This window comes from Rhinopithecus roxellana, chromosome 15 (genome assembly GCF_007565055.1).
Source record: "Rhinopithecus roxellana isolate Shanxi Qingling chromosome 15, ASM756505v1, whole genome shotgun sequence".
NCBI lineage: Eukaryota > Metazoa > Chordata > Mammalia > Primates > Cercopithecidae > Rhinopithecus > Rhinopithecus roxellana.
In genome coordinates, this window is record NC_044563.1 from 19,955,374 (window position 1) to 19,975,477 (window position 20,104).

Below are 20,104 nucleotides of genomic sequence, written 5' to 3' on the forward strand. Positions count from 1 at the left end.
GTAACTGTTCAAAAATATTGAAGTAAATTGAAACAAAAATTTCATAATAATGTCACTTAAGTTTGAGTATTCCATCTCAATGAGTCATGGCCTGCTTTTCCATGGAAATGTTTGAGAAAAATTGTCAGATTTGTCTGTTTTATTCATGTCTTTATTCGTTCAATATAAGCAAACTATGTACCAAACACTGCTACATTCCAAGAAGAGAATGATAAACCAATGACACAGTCCTCTGCCATTGAAGAGCTTACATTCACTCGAGGAGAGAGCCAAACAAAAAGTCCATTGAAATACACAGTAATAATGCAAGAGGTGCTATTGGAGCATGTAAGAGGAAGATTCTCGTATTATTTAATGCCCTATCATTTAATAACGCTTTATTGGGAGGTGCAATCCAAGAGCAGCAAATGTGAGGGAGCAAGGGAGATAAGGTAGAGAAGGAGAGGAAGCAAATATAAAGGGGTGTACTACTGAGGTGACTGCAGCTCAGTGAAAAACACAGGTGGTTAATATCTTTAACCAGACCATATGTAACCACCAGGGCTCGGGACAGTCCATCGGAGGAAGAAAGGAGAGGATCTCTTTTCTCTCCTGTATCTCAGCTCTCATTCATCAATGTTCACTGCCCTGTGGAATTAAGTCCTCTTAACTACTGGGCTGTGCAGCACCTCTGGCCAGCCACTGGAGAAGCCAGATGCCACACGCAATGACTCGGTGCTTCAGTGGAGTTCAGACATGATGAGAGGAACCAGAGTCTCTTTGAGGTCCTTCATATTTAGGGTCTTCAGATAAAGTACTGGATGCTCAGTTAAAATTGAATTTTCGATAAACAATGGATAAGGTTTTTATTCCCCAAGTATTGCATGAGACATTTTTATACTAAAAAAAAAAATTCATTGTTTATGTGAAATTCAAATTTAATTGGGTGTCCTGAATTTGTATTTGTTAAATCTAGCAGCCCTACTCTTGCTGGACTTGCATAGGAACCACTGGGGAGGGGGAGACTATGCCAGAGCCCAGGCCTCTTCCTGGGAGAGAGGCAAGTGGTTTTGGAGGTGAGGGGATGGAGGACAACCTGGGAATCTACACAGAGGGAGTAGCCAAGGGCTTGGGAAGCTGGTGCTGCTGATGGAATCTAGGGAGACACATAAATCGTTATCTTGCAACATAGACCTATGGATTCAACAGTGGCTTCTAGGAAGAAATCATGTTTAAATTGAAATAGGAGGACAAGCAAAAATTAGCCTGGAGAATTTAGGACGTAGCCCAATCTAGATAAACAGCATGCACTGCCCAGGCTCTAGAGAGAGCACTTCAGGTTTGAGTCACTGCCCCCACCCATTTTTTTTTGGCTGCCCCTCAAAAGATAGCTCTTCAGTTGAGGTTGCCTCTACAACACTTCCTAATGCTTACTGCAAAATTTTCTTACATATTAAATTGTCTCTAAGTTTGTAAATATTTCCCACTTATCTTAGGTTGAAATTGAGGAAAGCCTCATGGCTCTCCCAGGAAATTGGGCGTCTCCTGCCTCACAGTTATCATTTAGGGCAGGACTCTTCTGAGTCATATAGGACCTCTTCAGAAAAAAATCCCCACATTGAGGGATTGTGGAAATATTGAAATATTTTCTTCTTGAAAGCTAACTGGTGCTTCTTCAAGCACATTAATTGCCCTATTCATCTTGATCTCTGACCTGAAAACCACTGAAATTCTCTACAATCCAAACAAAAAAAAAATAATTGACCCAACAGGAGGCCTCTGGGACCCTTGCATTGTGGTCCTCATTCATTCCAATTAATCAGTAAACAAGATAGATACAGTCACATCCTCACAGGACCTCTAGGCTCATAGTCATCTAAAGCTACCATCTTCTTTTGCTTGGATACGATGTATAGCATCACTGCCAAGACAGCCACAGCATAGAAGAAGAATGCGATCAGCCACCAGAAGATCAAACAGACCATTTGGGATCAGTTGAAGCAGGAGTGTTTTAAGATCAGAACTGTCTTCACAGGAGCTAGGGAGCCCTCAAGCTCTGGATGCATCCAAGCAGAGGTTGGATGACCACTTTGTCAGACTTTTTTGGAGGATGTTAAATCATTGGCTGGGAGGACAGGTCCTTTTCAATTACGGGATTCTATAATTCTATCATTCTAAATTGAGGGTCAGTAAACTACAGACTATAGGCCAAATCCAGCCTCAACTTATTTTTAAAAAGATTTATTGGAACACACTCATGGTCATTCATTTTCCCATCATCTACTTTTGTACTACAGTGGCAGAGCTAGATAGTTACCACAGAGACCATTCGATTGCGAAGCCTAGAATATTTACTAGCTTCTCATTTATAGAAAAAACTTTGGCAACCCCATTGTAAAGCACTCCTAAAACGAATTTTTTGATAAAGCAACCAATCACTTCTCATTTACCAGTGCCACTAATCCAGATGGCATTGCATCCAGATTGTTTTTCTCAAAGAGATTCATACCTTTGTTTAGGATATTAGTAAATAATAGTCAGGTGGTCTCTCTGTGTCAATATGACTTCTCATACTGTCAAATCCATAACTGGGGAGGAAAGTCAAGCTTCTGAGATGCTCTAACATGCCTTTCCTTCGACTCCCATCCTGAAGACTGTACAGCAAGCAAAGTTGAGAGCTGATATACATTGAGCTCCTGCCTGGATCATGTTGAGATTTACAGGGATGACTGCAGTCAATCCTCTTAGCAATTTCATCTACTGTATAGAGGAAGCTCCTATTGTTTGTATTTCACAGTTGAGAAGATGAAGGCTTAGAGAAACTCCAGAACTTGCACAAAATCATCTATTGAGCTAGAATGTTGCCTGTATTTCAATTCTGAAACCTCCATTTTCCATCTATATTTGTCAGTCCAGCAGTTGAGATATTTGAGTGACTAGCAAAGCAAGAACAAAGTTTAGGGACTGAATAGACTTACAATCCAGGCTTTGCTCTTAATCTCATATTAAGATTACCAATAAATAGAAGAGCCAATTGGAACATTGCAAGAGAGGACCTAGCTCCAAATTCTATATAATTCTGTGATAGAAGAATCACCTCACTTAAATTGCTTGTTTCCACCTTAACTTATTCATGGTTATTTCAGGCAGAAAGAAAAATGTTGTCAATTTTACTTCGCTTCTTCTCAAGGTTTATCTGAATATCCCAGCATAAAAGAAGAAAAGATTGAATGTGAGACTGGTTTTATGTTACCTAATAATGAAACAAATTTAGAAACATGAAGTGTGACAGCAGTTAATCCAGAGGGACGGAATGCAACTCCATCACTGCTTTTATTCACATCTTCCTTAAGAAGGAAGTTACATGAGAGGGAAGAAGTGGAGACTGAGAAATGAGGACATAAGAGAAATTTCACTGTGTTTCCAGTCCTGTGTGTGCAAAGCTCTTCACACTAAATTGTTTTCAGCTGAAGGATAATGCAAAAGGTACTTTTTATGTTAGGCTAATGTTATTTGGAAGCCTGAAGGCAGATGGGCAGGGGAAGTGAGTTGGTCCTAATGCTCAATCCTTGTAGAGCATAGCTTGGAGGATAGATGGAGAGGAAATAATAACTCTCAGGGCTTATTCTGTCTCTAGACTCTTCAAATGACCAATAACAGATGCTCAAGGAGTATTTATTTAATGGATTGATGAATTGGGCTTCACTAGAATGTCCTAGAGAACTGTATTGAGAATGATGTTGAGGCAGCCTTAGGGCTCAGTGGAAATCAAGGGTATGACAGCTCAGAGATGTCTGCCATGACATGGAATAGGAGTGTGGAAGCCTACAGGCTAAAAAGGCTAAGCTTTTGCCACATCAGGGTGTCCTTCTTATTTTTCTTTTCTTTTCTTTTATCTTTTTCTTGTCTCTTCTTTCTCTTTTTCTTTTTCTTTCTTTCTTTTCTTTCTTCCTCCTTCCCTCCCTCCCTCCCTCCCTCCCTCCCTCCCTCCCTCCCTCCCTTCCTTCCTTCCTTCCTTCCTCCCTTCCTTCCTTCCTTCCTTCCTTCTTGCTTTCTTGCTTTTTTTTTTTTTCCAGTGTCTCACTATGTTAGCCAGGCTGGCCTTGAACTCCTGGGCTCAAGGAATCCTCCTGCTTCAGCTTCTTGAATAGCTGAGACTATAGGCTCACACCCTCAAACCAGCTCCTCTTTAGTCCAGTGGAAGTACCACACTGACATGTGTCCTCCAAATCTAAATTTGCAAATGCCAAAGAGGAAAAAAAAGAGCAGAAAGGGAATAACTGAAGATGAGAAAATGGATCAAGGAAAATGGAAGAGAGAGGAAGAAAAAGAGTGCTAATAGAGAACAGAAATGAAATGGCTTAGGCCATCAAATTCTGGCCTAGCTTTTAATGGGAATATGCAACATTTCACATGGGCCTTCTGTTTTCACCCTCCAGATTACACGGAGTCATGAAATCACTATGTTCTTAGTTTTGTGGTCAGTACCCAAATGACCCTGGTGGAAAGAGCCTCTGAGGGGAAGAAGCTGACAACGCAACTCTTTTTTTTTTTTTTTTTTTTTTTTTGAGGCGGAGTCTCGCTCTGTCGCCCGGACTGGAGTGCAATGGCCAGATCTCAGCTCACTGCAAGCTCCGCCTCCCGGGTTTACGCCATTCTCCTGCCTCAGCCTCCCGAGTAGCTGGGACTACAGGCGCCCGCCACCTCGCCCGGCTAGTTTTTGTATTTTTAGTAGAGACGGGGTTTCACCGTGTTAGCCAGGATGGTCTCGATCTCCTGACCTCGTGATCCGCCCGTCTCGGCCTCCCAAAGTGCTGGGATTACAGGCTTGAGCCACCGCGCCCGGCCGACAACGCAACTCTTAAAACATCAGGTTAGGAATCAGTTGTTCAGATAGGAAAATACTGCCACTTTGTTCACTGAGACCTTCCAGATTTTCTGTAACAAAGTTCACTCCAAAGTCTATAAAAGCCATAGTTCTCCGATCTACTTAGTGATTATTTAACTATCAGTTTTCACACTGTTCTAGATTCCTGCTGAAAGGGAATTGTCCCAACAAATGCAACTAGACTTTCCTCCCCATTTGAGATCACAGGTGAAATGCAGAAGTAGCAAACACCTGGACTAGTTCTAAGCCCACACAGGAGTGAACCTCAGACATGAATCATGCTTTGGCTCTGAATGAGATGGTGTCAGAAGGTTGCACGGGATCAAACAGAGAAAGAAAGCAGATGTGGGACTTCCTTCTTGCCTCTTTTTGGAGGAAGTGAAATCGCCTTTCAGCAATGCAGATGCAAAGGTTTTGTGGACAAGATGCCTCTTTTAGAGACCAAAGATCAGTGTTAGCCACAGGCCATTACTCCTCAAGTGTGGGCATCTGGGGAGGTTATGTGACTGCATGTGCATTCTAACATAAGAAAAAGCAAAGGAAATTTCTGGTGAACAGAATAAACCAGAAAATGTGTGGGTAAAACCCACTGGTCACCACTTGCTCATAGCAGTCACATATGAGGAATTTCCCATCATTTGCACTTCTCCTTTCACTGTTTCCCAGAGAATTGGAAAGAGAACTTCCTTGAGCACAGCAGTCACGGAATCCATAGGCTTTGGGTCATTTCAGGCATATAGAAATTCCAGAAATAATTTTTTTTTTTTTTTGACAGTCTCACTCTGTTTCGCAGGCTGGAGTGCAGTGGTGTGATCTCGGCTCACTGCAACCTCAGCCTCTTGGGTTCAAGCAATTCTCCTGCCTCAGCCTCCCAAGTAGCTGGGATTACAGGTATGTGCCATCACCACATCTGGCTAATTTTTTTTTTTTTTTTTTTTTGTATTTTTAGTAAAGATGTGGTTTCCCCATGTTAGCCAGGCTGGTCTTGAACTCCTGGCCTCAAGTGATCCATCCACCTTGGATTTCCAAAGTGCTGGGATTACAGGTATGAGCCACCCTGCCTGGCCTGTTTCTTTTCTTTTCTTTCTTTCTTTTTTTTTTTACATGGGTGTGCATTGGTTATTTTCCTGAGCACAAAAGTGATGATTACCCAACACCCATCATTGTTTGGTACTTAATAGGCTCTGAATACAAATTTCTCAAGTTAATAAATACATGTTCATTGTTCAAAACTCTAAAAACACAGAAAAGAGGAAAAAATTAAAATAATTTAGAAAAACCTCCCAACCAGATGTAATTACTGTCTATGCATTGGCGTACATCCCTCTAGTTATGTACATAGTTGGGGTCAAGCTGAATGTTTATTTTTCTTTTTTTTTTCATAACATTATTGTCAGAGGTATTTGAACCAGAATAACTCCATCTCGAATAAGGGCTGGGTAAAAGAAGGCTGAGACCTGCTGGGCTGAATTCCCAGAGAGTTAGGTATTCTAAGTCAAGGGATGAGATAGAAGGTCGCAGAAGATACAGATACAGATGACAAAGATCTGGCTGATAAAACAGCATGCAGCGAAGAAGGCAGCCAAAACCCACCAAAACTAAGATGGCGACAAGAGTGAACTCTGGTCATCCTCATTGTTCATTACATGCTAATTATAGTGCATTCGCATGCTAAAAGATATTTCCACCAGTGCCATGACTGCCAATTTCCAGAAGTTACTCTATATAGTCTAAAAAGGAGAGGAACCCTCAGTTCTGAGAATTGCCCAACTCTTTCCCAGAAAACTCATGATTAATCCACCCTTTGTTTAGCATATAATCAAGAAATAACAATAAGTGTCCTTAGTCAAGCAGCACACACTTCTGCTCTGCCTATGCAATAGGCATTCTTTTATTTCTTTACTTCTCTAATAAACTTACTTCCACTTTACTCTGTGGACTTGCCCTGAATTCCTTCTTGTACAAAGTCCAAGAACTCTGTCTTGAGGTCTGCATTGGAAACCCTTTCCAGTAACATTATGGCATCAGCATTTCTCATGTTATTAAAATTGTTTTAAATAATTGTGATGGCTACAAAATATTTTGTCTTATGGGTACAATGTAATTTTACCCTTGTTGGCCTTTTCTGCTATTTTCTTTTTTTTTTTTTTTTTTTTTTGAGACGGAGTCTCGCTCTGTCGCCCAGGCTGGAGTGCAGTGGCCGGATCTCAGCTCACTGCAAGCTCTGCCTCCCGGGTTTACGCCATTCTCCTGCCTCAGCCTCCCAAGTAGCTGGGACTACAGGCGCCCGCCAACTCGCCCGGCTAGTTTTTTGTATTTTTTAGTAGAGATGGGGTTTTGCCGTGTTAGCTAGGTTGGTCTCAATCTCCTGACCTCGCGATCCACCCGTCTCGGGCTCCCAAAGTGCTGGGATTACAGGCTTGAGCCACCGCGCCCGGCCTCTGCTATTTTCAATTTTTTTTTCTATGATAAAATGAAGACAAAAGCTGTAGAAGAAATAAAAAAATAAAGTGACTGGACATCTGGAGACATAGGGACACCTGAATATAGAATTGTCTGTATTAACCTTGCTTGTATTCTCATTTCAGGAGAGTGAGCTCTCAACAGGGTCTATTAAAGAGAAAGGAGAGGGTAACAAATTGTCAGCTTGTCTCCAAAGCAGTGTGAGAGTATTCTAATTTTGATGAACCATTCTAGAAATAGTTTTAAGAGAAGTATGTAGGTATTTCAACAGACTCATTGGAAGTACTCAAGGGCATTCAACTCTCACTTTTCTAATTCTGGGATCATGCTGCTGAGGTATAAATTTATAGCTAACTGATTTATAAATTAACTAGAACATCCTGTGCAAAGGTTTGGTTCTCTAGTCAAATATAGACTGGGCACTGGCTCATAAATTAATCCCTCTTGGGTGGCTGGTGTCAGTTCCCAGAAGCATGTTAACTGTGGCACAAATAGACCCAGAATGGCCAGGTGTGGTAGTGCATGACTGCAGTCCCAGATTCCTGGGAGGCTGATGTGGGAGGATTGCTTGAATCCATGAGTTCTGGGCTGTAGTGTGCTATGCCAGTTGGTTGTCTGCACTAAGTTCAGCATCAATATGGTGACCTCCTTGGAGCGAATCACCAGGTTGCCTAAGGAAGGGTAAACCGGTCCAGGTTGGAAATGGAGCAGGTCAAAACTCTCATGCTGATTAGTCGTGGGACCATGTCTGTGAATAGCTACTGCACTCAAGCCTGGGCAATAAGCAAGACCCTATCTTGGAAGAAAAAAATAGACCCAGAATGCAGTATTTCTAGATTTACAGAACACCATCATGGTTTTGATAATAACTGGTGAAGCCCAGCCTGGGAAGGAAGGTAACTAGCCTCATTCTTTCTAAAAACACTTCTTATCTGCATTAATAACCAACAGAGGAATTCAATTCCTCGGAACCTTCCTTCAGGATGCATACAGGTAATGGTGTAGTGATACCTGTGAATTGCAACATGACTTTTTCAGTCTGAGTATTGTATCTAATTCATGGTATAATCTTGGGAATGTTAAGGATGCGATTGGGAGCTTCATTAAGTCCTCTGGATTCCCTGGCTACCACTAAGCATACTAAGACACAGTCTAATTATCCCGAAGAATTAACAGAGTTGGGTTTCAACCAAACCTGGCACCATTGTTTTAAATTATGGGCTGTAATAGAGTTGGCATTGGAACTTGAAAAGAAGCTCACGTAATTATATTCTCCTAATGATATAGCAAATGAATTGTTGCTTTTAGAAAAAATATTGGGTAATGAAGAGCCACATTCTTTTTTATGCACCTAAACTGATTACACACACTTAGCAATGGAATGAAAAATTAAAGGTATAACAGGTACTGACTTCCTGTAAAATGCACACCCGCAGAGGATATATAAATGTGTGTACACATACACATGTGTTCCTTGGCCCCTACCTGCTACTGGCAAATCAAAATATAGATTATAGTGTGGTTTTGTCTTGAACATTTCTATCTGAATGAAAACAACACACTGTAGGGGTTCCTTGCCCTCATTCTGCATGCTTAGGACAATGCAAATCGGGGTTTCCCAGCATATTGCAACCGAATCCTCTTCAGGGCCCGTCAGCTCTGCTCCAGACAATGCCATCCCCAAAGACGGAACTGTTATGGTTCGTAACAGTGAAACCCACAGGACAAGTGTCCAAGAGTTTCACTCCTTTCTTTTGTGGAAACAGCCTCCACCCTCAGGCAAAGAGGAAACCCAGGGTTGGCCTTGACTAACAGCTTGCACAGATATGGTGGAGGCAGGGTGTTTCACTCAGGGTGGTGTGGTCATTTGCCTCTGCATATACAGTAAAAGGAAACTGGTGTTGGAGTTCCAAGAGACAGCAGTCAGGAAAAATATGAAACCTCAAGTCTAAGAGCGTGAGCAAAAAGCAAAGCCAAACTTTCTGGTGGAGGAAGCAGTAGGGTGTGGGGCCAGGATTTTTTTTCTAAGTGCACGTCCCTGCAGCAGAGTAACCAGTCAGGGCTGGGGGAAGATTAGGATAGTTAACTGTTAGGCATGTAGGGCTGTGTTTGCATGTTCAGTATGGCATAAATTCTTCAAAGAACTGGCGGTCTTTAGTATTCCAACCAACTCTCGTTTCCCCATTTTGTAATTAAACCAACTTAAAGAGGAACTGGTAGCTTTTAGAGAACCGATGAGTTTTCTGCTTCACCATCTGCTTTTGTTTTCTACATTTTAGGTTGCCCAAAGCTTGCTGGCCGCTGTGTAGGGCTGGCGAGTGGCCGGGGCTGTCTGAGCCATGAACAGCTTCAGGGCCACCATCCTCTTCTGGGCAGTGGCAGCATGGGCTACATCAGGCAAGCCTTTGGGAGAGACAGATGAAGCTGGAGTTCAAAAATGCAAGGATGCCTTGAAACTGCCTGTCCTGGAAGTCCTACCTGGAGGGGGCTGGGACAATCTGCGTAATGTGGACATGGGACGGGTTATGGAATTGACTTACACCAACTGCAGGACAACTGAGGATGGACAGTATATCACCCCTGATGAAATCTTCACCATTCCCCAGAAACAGAGCAACCTGGAGATGAACTCAGAAATCCTGGAATCTTGGGTTAATTACCAGAGCAGCACTTCCTACTCCATCAACACAGATCTCTCTCTCTTTTCCAAAGTCAATGGCAAGTTCTCTGCTGAGTTCCAGAGGATGAAGACCCTCCAAGTGAAGGACCAAGCTATAACTACCCGAGTTCAGGTAAGAAACCTCGTCTACACAGTCAAAATCAACCCAACTGTAGAGCTAAGCTCAGGTTTCAGGAAGGAGCTCCTTGACATCTCTGACCGTCTAGAGAACAACCAGACGAGGATGGCCACCTACCTGGCAGAACTCCTGGTCCTCAACTATGGCACCCATGTCATCACCAGTGTCGACGCTGGGGCTGCTCTTATTCAGGAGGACCACATCAAGACCTCCTTCCTCCAAGACAGCCAGAGCAGTCGTAGTGCCGTGACTGCCTCTGCTGGACTTGCCTTCCAAAACACCGTGAACTTCAAATTTGAGGAAAACTATACGTTGCAGAATATCCTCACCAAAGGCTACCTCTCAAACCGAACCAATTCCAGGGTGCAGAGCATCGGAGGGGTTCCTTTTTACCCAGGCATCACCCTCCAGGTCTGGCAGCAGGGTATCACCAACCACCTGGTGGCCATCGACCGCTCTGGCCTGCCGCTGCATTTCTTCATCAACCCCAACATGTTGCCTGACTTGCCAGGCCCCCTGGTGAGGAAGGTGTCAAAGACGGTGGAAACTGCTGTGAAGCGCTATTACATGTTCAACACCTACCCTGGCTGCACAGATCTCAATTCTCCTAACTTCAATTTTCAGGCCAACATGGATGATGGCTCCTGCGAGGGGAAAATGACCAACTTCTCTTTCGGTGGGGTTTATCAGGAATGCACTCAGCTCTCAGGGAGTAGGGATGTCCTCCTCTGCCAAAAGTTGGAGCAGAAGAATCCACTTACTGGTGATTTCTCCTGCCCCTCTGGCTACTCCCCAGTGCACTTGCTATCCCAGATCCACGAGGAGGGTTACAACCACCTGGAGTGTCATCGAAAGTGCACTCTCCTTGTTTTCTGCAAGACCGTGTGTGAAGATGTGTTCCAGGTGGCAAAGGCTGAATTTAGGGCTTTTTGGTGTGTGGCCAGTAGCCAAGTACCTGAGAACTCAGGACTGCTTTTCGGAGGCCTCTTCAGCAGCAAGAGCATAAACCCCATGACAAATGCACAGTCATGCCCAGCCGGCTATTTTCCACTGAGACTCTTTGAAAACCTCAAGGTATGTGTTTCTCAGGACTATGAGTTGGGAAGCAGGTTTGCAGTCCCCTTTGGTGGGTTCTTTAGCTGCACAGTTGGGAACCCCCTGGTAGATCCTGCTATATCTAGAGATTTAGAGGCACCATCTCTGAAAAAGTGCCCTGGGGGCTTCAGCCAGCACCTAGCCCTCATCAGCGACGGATGCCAAGTGTCCTACTGTGTCAAATCCGGGCTTTTTACAGGAGGGTCCCTGCCCCCTGCCAGGCTCCCACCTTTCACCCGGCCACCCCTCATGAGTCAGGCTGCCACCAATACTGTCATAGTGACCAATTCTGAGAATGCGAGATCCTGGATTAAAGACTCCCAGACCCACCAGTGGAGGCTGGGAGAGCCGATAGAGCTGCGGAGGGCCATGAATGTCATCCATGGGAATGGTGGTGGTCTGTCAGGAGGGGCTGCAGCTGGGGTCACAGTGGGGGTCACCACCATTCTGGCTCTTGTTATCACCCTGGCCATCTACGGCACCCGGAAGTTCAAGAAGAAAACATATCAGGAAATTGAGGAAAGGCAGAGTTTGGTTCCAGGCACTGCAGCAACTGGAGACACGCCTGACGAAGAGCAGGGGCGGAGTCCAGCTTAAATCTCTCCCCGAAAATGGTTTCTCTCATCTCCAGTGTGGTCACTGCTGACCACTCTGTTTTCCTAAACATTGAAATGGCATGTGCAACCAAAAGTAGGTATATTTGTGACTTCTTGTTTAAGTCTCTGGGCCAGGAAATTCACACTGTTACATGGATAAGGGTGGGATTGGGGAGAGGGAACAGTTGGGAGTAGAAGCAAAAGCCATTCTGGGACTAAAATAGGAAGCAGATGTCCTTTCCCAGTGTGTGCCGCTGTCTTCACCTGAATGCATTTGTGTAAAAATAGAGGAGGGAGAATGCTAACATTTGGATTTGGAAGCCATGAATTTACTCTGAAGTTTGCAGTTGTTTCCAATTTGTGAGCTCTGAGAGTTTCTGCCTGTAACAACTACCCTCCCTTTATTTTTATTTTTAAAAAGCTGTCTGAATTTCACACTCTTAGAGCCCAGAAGAGTCCCGAAAAGACACAAGTCTTGATTGGTTACTGCTTTTTAACTGTGAGGGCTCTATGTTGACAGACTGTTATCTACTCGGAGTCACCTCAAACATCTGAAAAGAAAGATGTTGCCTGTGCCGATTCCACTTTCTCCAGCTGCCCCTTGATGCACACTCCCTTACACCAGACCACTCTTGGACTTCTGACTGGTGTCATCAAGTCCTCAGAAAATATTTTAACTTGTAAACTTCTATTAGTGGGTCAAAGAGGAAAGGATGATTTGGAGACAAGGAGTAATGAAAGATGGGTAAAAACTGAAAAAAATTCTGGTGCTGAGTACTACCGCTTCATCTTCCACGGATGGTCATTACCTTTCCTGTCCTGTTACATGAACACACACACACACACACACACACACATACACACACACATGCACCCCACATTTCAGTAATTCTGCATTGTTCTAGGTCCTTACGTTTCTTGTCCGTTATATGAACACACACACACATGCACACATGCACACACACACACACACACACAAACACCCCACATTTCAATAAGTCTGCATTGTTCTGGGTCCTTACTATTCCTGTCCTCCTGTTATATGAACACACACACACACTCCACATTTCAATAAGTCTGCATTGTTCTGGGGGTAAAACAGGCAAGAAGTTAAAGTAAGACCACATTTAAGTATTACTTACTCTGTAGAATCAAAACAGAGTAGTTAACACCAATTATGCAAGCTACTTTTTTTTTCCAGCAGAAAGGGAACTGACATGATCAAATCCATGTTTTCAAATGAACTGAAAAAGGCATCCAGCACCACTTGTAACACATTTATTTCAGTTCCAGGCTGAGAGCCCTGGGGCATCTAGCAGGATGCATAATTGTCATCTGGCAATAGTTGGGACTTTGCTCAATGTTAATACCAATCTCTCCTGATTGCAATTACCTCCACTACTTTCATGATCCCCCTACAATATTTTTTTAAATACTATATTTATTCACTGAATCGAATGTCATTAATGAATTATCTTCTGTGGAGGATGACTATTCTCTTTGTTAATGTTCACAATCAAAATCTTGGGCTGAGAAGAGGCCCTTCACCAAGGAGTCTGAAGCATCACAGCGTGTGGGAAGGTGGGAACCAGGATCCTCATTCATTTCTAACTGAGACACAGAGAAGTGAGTCACAGAATTTGAGCCCTGCTCTCCTGACTGCCCAGCCAGGGACACTGATTTCTTTAATCTCTTCACTTAATCCTGCCTCTTAAGCATTAAAACATTCTCCTAAACCTCTGAGTGTTTTGTGGGTTCTGGGTGTTTTGTACATTTTAGCCAAGTTAACCACTTGTCTGCAAATACTGACTTTCCTATGAATTCTTTGAAGATTATTGAGTCAGAAAGGAAAAATATAGCCCCAAATTCCCAGGCTTTTAATGCACTGTGTATTGAAATGAAAAGTTCCTTACAAACTTATATTCCTATCAACAAGATTGCACATAAATATGCATTAAAATATGTACTAAGGAACTCTCTGTCCAACAGCTCATGCATGTGAAGTTAGAACATGGGAGTCTGCCGGTTGCATTCATCAAATCATTTTGCAGAGTCTGATCCCTGATGGAAGAGCTCACAGGCTCTGCCTTCCAAGTCCCAGGTTCCTAACTGGTGGTCTTAGGCTGGGGTCTGTGGGGAGACCAACCTTGGCTTTCAAGAAAACCTCATACCATGGACTATCAGAAATAGACACAGATTTGGGTGACAAAGGTGGCTCTGCATTTGCATTTTATTTTTGTGTTCTTGTCAGTTTGGGGATGATTAACATTAAACATTTATTTGAGAAACAACAGCCTGTAAACCATTTAAACACATACTATATTGTAGTCAGGCAAAGGGACCTTTAAAAGTGAATATTCGTGATTTTAAAAGTGTTTTTTTCTCCCACACATTCACTTACTCATTTTCGCGGCCATGTGGTCTGTTCCTTTAGTCGCAGGAAGAGTCTAGCCAGGTCAAATGTGTGGGTGGGTAATATGTGGAAAATTTGTTTTTAAGTGGTGGGGGAGGGGCTTCCCCCATCCAGTGGAAGGGCTTGTGGTTGCTCACAGACTCAGAGAGGTAACCCAAATCCCTCACAGATAGGTGCACTCATCTACAAAAAGCAGAAGGTCAACAACAGCAACAATTTTGTGGTTGTTCATTTGCCATTTATTGTTCGGCACAGACACCTCATGAGCACCAGGTGGCGATGTCCTCTCTCAGAGCAACACCAAAGACTTCAAAACACTCCAGTTACAAACAGAACAATTCACATTAGGACATTCACCTGCCTCTCCCAGAACCCCCAATCTAATGCCGGGGACCACAGAGAAGGAAATGGGTCAGGGGTCCTTCCTTGTACCACATGAGCCTTCCCCCACTTTTCTCATGCATACAACAGTGCAATACCAAGATGAGTACTTTTGACCAAGTATAAAACCACAGAGACGACCAAATTTTACAAAAAGGGAAAGAGAATGAAAACACAAAGGCACCACAGCCACAAATACACACTTAACCTTTTAGGGGATGAGCATCTGATGAGGTTTGTCTCCAATCCAATTCGTCATCCCTGGAGACTCTGGAAGGGAGAAACTAGGCTGCTGGTGCTAAGACCATGAAAGGGAAGGCATGGAATCCCCTACTTGGGCCGGGAGAACACAGCAGGGGTTCTGGTGGGAACATACTCTGTGTTAAGGTAGTGGGTGCACAGGGCTCGGCTGGCAGGGTTCTCACTGAAATCTAGACCGCACCTTTCCAGGTTGGCACAAGAGAAAGGGCAGAGGAATGCTCCCTGCCTTGCCTGGCACAGTGTTAGAAAGGAAGTTCAAGATCCCTACTGCCCAGAAAGCCACACAAGAACAGCACGAGAATGAGGTAGCCCCTACTGAGCATCTGCAGAGAGGACAAGAAATTGGGCACAGATATAATCAAAAGCCCAGGGGAAAAGGCTTGATGGTATGAAGACGACCTCTCCAAGTGGTACTGCCACGTGCACGGCGGCTCCCTTTCCATCTGGAGTCCTCTTCCTTCTGCTCCCGGCCACCCCCTTCCCCACCTATACCTTCTTCTCCCTGATGTGGGGAAACTGATCTCTCCCCACTGCCTAATTCCATTGTGAAAGTCTGTCTTCTTTTCTTCCCCACCTCCTACTGCCTCATCGTGTCTTTCTTCCCAAGAACCCTCAGCCTATTTCTGCACCCTTGCAGCCAAGTATCAAGCTCAGCAGATACTTGAGCAGTGTGCTGAAGGCAGAGGCGGCATGAGGCTCTCCAAGTAATCTCTGGCACATGGTAACTTGACAAAGGGCAGGGGTGTGACATTAAACACCGCAGGGATGTCTCTTCCATTTAGTTCAGGGGTTTCCTTCCTGACTATGGCAGGAAATTGCCCTGTGGTGCAGTAAGCTCGGGACCAGTCTCCTGGTCTGCTGGTGAGATATAATGGCTGCCTGCTGACAGGAGACACAGGGACAAGGATGGCAGAACAATTCCTCCCATCAGAGCTCCCTCTGGTGGAGCTGATCAACATCCCTGTAGCCATTTGGAAAGAGAGCAAAGGCTCAGCACCAGCACATCCACAGAACTGGGTGACAGGCAGGTGAATCGACTATCCACACCCACGTCAAAATGGCTGGAGGCCTAACAGCAAGCAGCTATGGTGCTGGCTTTTATGAAAGCCTGGCCTCCAGTTCCCATCAAAGTACCATTTTTGAAGGTTTTCTTGTTTCCATTTTTCTAGCATCAAAAACCTTCCAAATATTATGAAAGATATATGCATATATATATATACGTCAAACCCCCAAAACATGAGGTATATAAATTCAAATTAGTATCCAGAGGAACTTCCCCCAAACACATAGTTCAAAGAACCCACTTTCAAAGGGGGAATTCGGTTTCCCTTTCTGATCCCCCCTTTTCTCCTCCCTGGCCCCCAATTCATTCCTTACTGGGAGCCAAAGGCAATAAGAATGTTGGGGAGGAGACAGGGTCTTGGGACACAACCAAGATGCAGATTGGACCAGACTGTACCGTGGTCCCATCCCCATTAGGAATGAGCTAAAGAGGTTCTCTCCCTGCTATAAGTCAATCTATAATAGATGAGGGAGATGAGGGACCCAGCAGCTCTGGGCTCTGATTAGCAAATTTGCATGGAAACAGATTGAAGCCTTCATAGAAACAAGACTGGATGGAGATGAGCTCTGCTCCAATCTTGAAAAGAAATATAAAAGGATGAGTCCAACGCTCACCTCATTGCATCTCCCCAGGCACAGTTCTGTCTCCATTGGGGTTTCCGTTCTCTGTGGGATAGGTTGGCAACAGGTGAGGAACATCAAAAGACCACAGCCTGGCTGTTGGAGCCCCATCAGAACTGGGGTTTGGCATCTTGCAAAACAGAGTGCAGGGAAATGACGGGCCTTCCCATCAAGCTGGCCCAGCGATGCACACACGCCCCCTTCCCCCCCCCCCCCCCCCACACACGCATGCACAGACAGAGGGCACAGAACCCAGCATGGGCTCCACTCACAGTGACTTGATGAAACTCATGGAATCTTTGAGCTGGTCTAGAATGAGTTGAGAAGAAGGCTGTGGGCTCCTCTCCCTGAGGACAGTTCAGATGCTCAGTGGGATGCAGGCTCTGGTTTGATCAGAGAGGGGCTAGAAACAGCATCATGGGATGCTACCCCAAAGAGGAACCCCAGAGTCCATCCATCCACATGAGAGAACCAGATGCCTCTTTGGACAGTTCGGAGCTGTGAGGAGGAGAGGAGGGCCCAGAGAAGCCAAGGACTGTGATGAGAGCGGAATGTGCTCCCAGAGGCTTTTCCTTCTCTGACCCTCTTGGGAAGGAGTGCTTCCTCGCTCTACACCAAGGCATCCATTTCTGAAGTCACAGCAGTTTAGCAGTTCACCCCTTTGCCCCCCCTAACCTTGCACAGTGAGAGCTCCCTGGCTCCAGCAGAGGGAGAATAGCAGAAACTCCACTCTCAAAGCAGAGTGGAAGTAGCAAGAAGCCGGCTGAGGCCCAGGCACTGCCCATACACCAGGTGTGTTGACCATGCCCCTACTTGGGAGGTGGGGTAGGGAGGGGATTCTTGCCTACCCAGCATCAAAAACTCCATGGGAACAGACCCAGGATGGCCCTCATCCCCTCTCCCTTTGTGTTGGATAAGGTTTATGAATGATGTCACTATATTCAGTCTGGCTCCAGCTGTGATTGGGAGGGATGAGGGGTGGACACGGGGCAGGAGGGGAAGATAGAAAGTTGGGAGGGCAGGACACCAACTTCTTCTACATTGACTCACTCTCCTCACTTCCTGTCCTGCAGTCCCCAAGACCCCTCCCACCTCAAAGCTTTTCTGGCCTCAGTCCTTCTCCTGGGCAGTGCTGTCCTCAGAGATGCCCTGGGCAGCCAGTTCAGCCAGCACATTATCCAGGTAATTGGCATCTGGGTAGCCATGGCCAGTGAGATTAGAGCCAAACTCTGTCTTGTGGTGGACCTCATTCCAGATGACAGTATCTGACTCCCCTGTGGTGCTGGAGGTGCCAATGGCAAAAATGAGGCGGCGATCCCAGGCCACGAGCAGCAGCTTCAGAACCTAGAGGGACGAAAGTGGGTTATGAAAAGCAGACATTAATTGGCAGTCAAAGACTATCCCTTGGATGGTAGAGAATCCTCCCAAGGGCCCCATCCCTTCTTGCATCATGATACCCTAAGCGCCCAGGGGAAAGAAAGAGATTTGGACTTGGAGTTTGGGAGCTACAGGCTGAGTCCCGGCTCTGTCACTGAATAACTGTGTGACCTTGGAGAAGTTATAGCACCTCTCTGAACACTAATTTTCTTATTTATGAAATGGCAATGGTACAATCTGCCTCTAAATGTTGTGAACATCTTACTGTACACTACATGAAAAGTATTTTCACACCAGTGCCTACAGTGCGCTAATTGATAAATGTTATCTGCCAACATAACAGCTGCATTTTCAAAGATAGGATCTAGGAGTTGAAGGCGCTTATGATCTTCTGAATCTTGCAGAACTTCTGAAGCTCTGCCCTTCATTACCACCATCACTACCTCAATGTAGTATTAATTTACCCAAAGCTGAAGTTGTGCAATATTTCTCTAGTGACATCTTGGAGCACTTTGACTTTCTCGAGGTGAGAAAACTGAGGCTCAAAGAAAGTTTTGGGGCTTGCAGAATGTTCTAACTCAGTTAAATTTAAAAAATGTTTGTTGAGCAAGACCAATGCCTAATGCCCTGTTCCGGGCCTTGGTCAGAGTAGTGTCCAGCATGAAGAAAAAGCATCCAATGCAAATGTCTTGGGTTCAAAACTGAACTACTGTAAGTAAACATGGTATGGGCTGGAGGAGAGGAAACCATAATAGTGTTAGTAATAAAAGCAGACATTAGAAATACGAGCTGCTATTTCCTGAGTGCTTACTTTCTAAGTGCTGGGCATTGGGACATGTAATCGTTACATATAATCAGAGGATATAGGTATGGCCATGTGCCACACATAGTGACATTGTGGTCAATGACTGAACACATACGTGATGGTGATCTCACAAGATTACAATAGAGATGAGAAATTCCTACTGCCCTAGGACTTACTATACTGTACTTTTAATCATGATTGTAGAGTGCACTCCTACTTATTTACAAAAAGAAAAGCTAACTGTAAAACAGCCTCAGGTAGTTTCTTCAGGAGGTATTCCAGAAGAAGGCATTCTTATCATAAGAGATGACAGTTCCATTCCTGTTACTGTCCCCAAGGCCTTCCAGCGGGATAAGATATGGAGGTGGAAGACAGTGATGCTGATGATTCTGCCCTGAGTAGCTCAAGGTTCATGTATTCATTTTAAACAAAAAGTTTCAAAAGTAAAAAAAAAATAAATAAATTTTTAAAAATAAAAAAGCTTATAGAATAAGGATTAAATATTTTTCTACAGCTGTACAATGTGTTTGTGTTTTAAGCTGTGTTGTTACAAACAAAAGTTAAAAAAAGTAAAAGGTTTTTAAATGGAGAAGTCACAATAAGCTAAGGTTAGTTTATTATTGAAGAAAGAAAAGTAGTTGTATATAAATTTAGTGTAGTTTAAGTGTACAGTGTTTATAAAGTCTTTAGTCGTGTACGGCAATGTCCTAGGCCTTCATATTCACTCACGGATTCATCCAAAACTACTTCCAGTCCTGCAAGTCCCATTCATGGTAAGTGCCCTATACAGATACAGCACTTTTATCTTTTATACTGTATTTTTACTATAAGTCTTCGATGTTTAGATTCACAAATACTTACCATTATACAACTACCTATGGTATTCAATAAAATAACATCGTGTACAGGTCTGTAGCCTAGGAGCAATAGGCTATACCATATTGTCTAGCTGTGTAATAGGCTATTCCATCTAGTTTTGTGTGAGTCCACTCTATGATGTTTGTATGATGATGAAGCTGTCTAGTAATAATGATATCCATGCCATTAAATGACAGAAAACTGGACTCTCATTATCCCTCTCAAGGAAACAGAGGCTCAAAAGGTAAAAGACTTGCCTTGGTCTTATAGCTAGTAAGTGGCTGGGGGCCGTGGTTAAGGGATTGATTTCAGGACTGCCTGACTCCATAGCCCATGGTCTGAATCACCACTCTGTTGACTCTCAGGTGGGAATCAGTCTAGAATTCATGGAGGAGGTTGCTTCTGAGCTGAGTAGTAAAGGAAGGGAAGGATTTGGGGTATATTAATAGAGAAGGATGTGCAGACCTAGTAAACAAATATAAACCCAAGGCATGGATAGATTACAAT

At 44.2% G+C, this 20,104-nt stretch overlaps 2 protein-coding genes across 2 annotated transcripts in view; one reads left to right on the forward strand and one right to left on the reverse strand.

Annotated features, from left to right (window-relative positions):
* Positions 1 to 9,535: 9,535 nt before the first annotated feature.
* On the forward strand, positions 9,536 to 14,110 carry LOC104679443 (macrophage-expressed gene 1 protein). Its single transcript, XM_010385016.2, has one exon. The coding sequence runs from the start codon at positions 9,670 to 9,672 to the stop codon at positions 11,818 to 11,820; it is 2,151 nt and encodes a 716-aa protein (XP_010383318.1). The 5' UTR covers positions 9,536 to 9,669; the 3' UTR covers positions 11,821 to 14,110.
* A 343-nt stretch (positions 14,111 to 14,453) lies between these two features.
* The window catches only part of DTX4 (deltex E3 ubiquitin ligase 4), a 36,050-nt gene continuing 30,399 nt past the window's right edge, over positions 14,454 to 20,104 (reverse strand). Inside the window, exon 9 of the mRNA XM_010385017.2 lies at positions 14,454 to 17,901. Within this exon, the coding sequence (XP_010383319.1) occupies positions 17,668 to 17,901 (234 nt within the window). The 3' untranslated portion in view covers positions 14,454 to 17,667. The remainder of the gene's footprint in view (positions 17,902 to 20,104) is intronic.

What these genes read in the sequence shown, in the direction of transcription:
- LOC104679443 (XM_010385016.2), top strand. Translation starts at nt 9,670, where the DNA reads ATGAACAGCTTCAGGGCCACCATCCTCTTCTGGGCAGTGGCAGCATGG.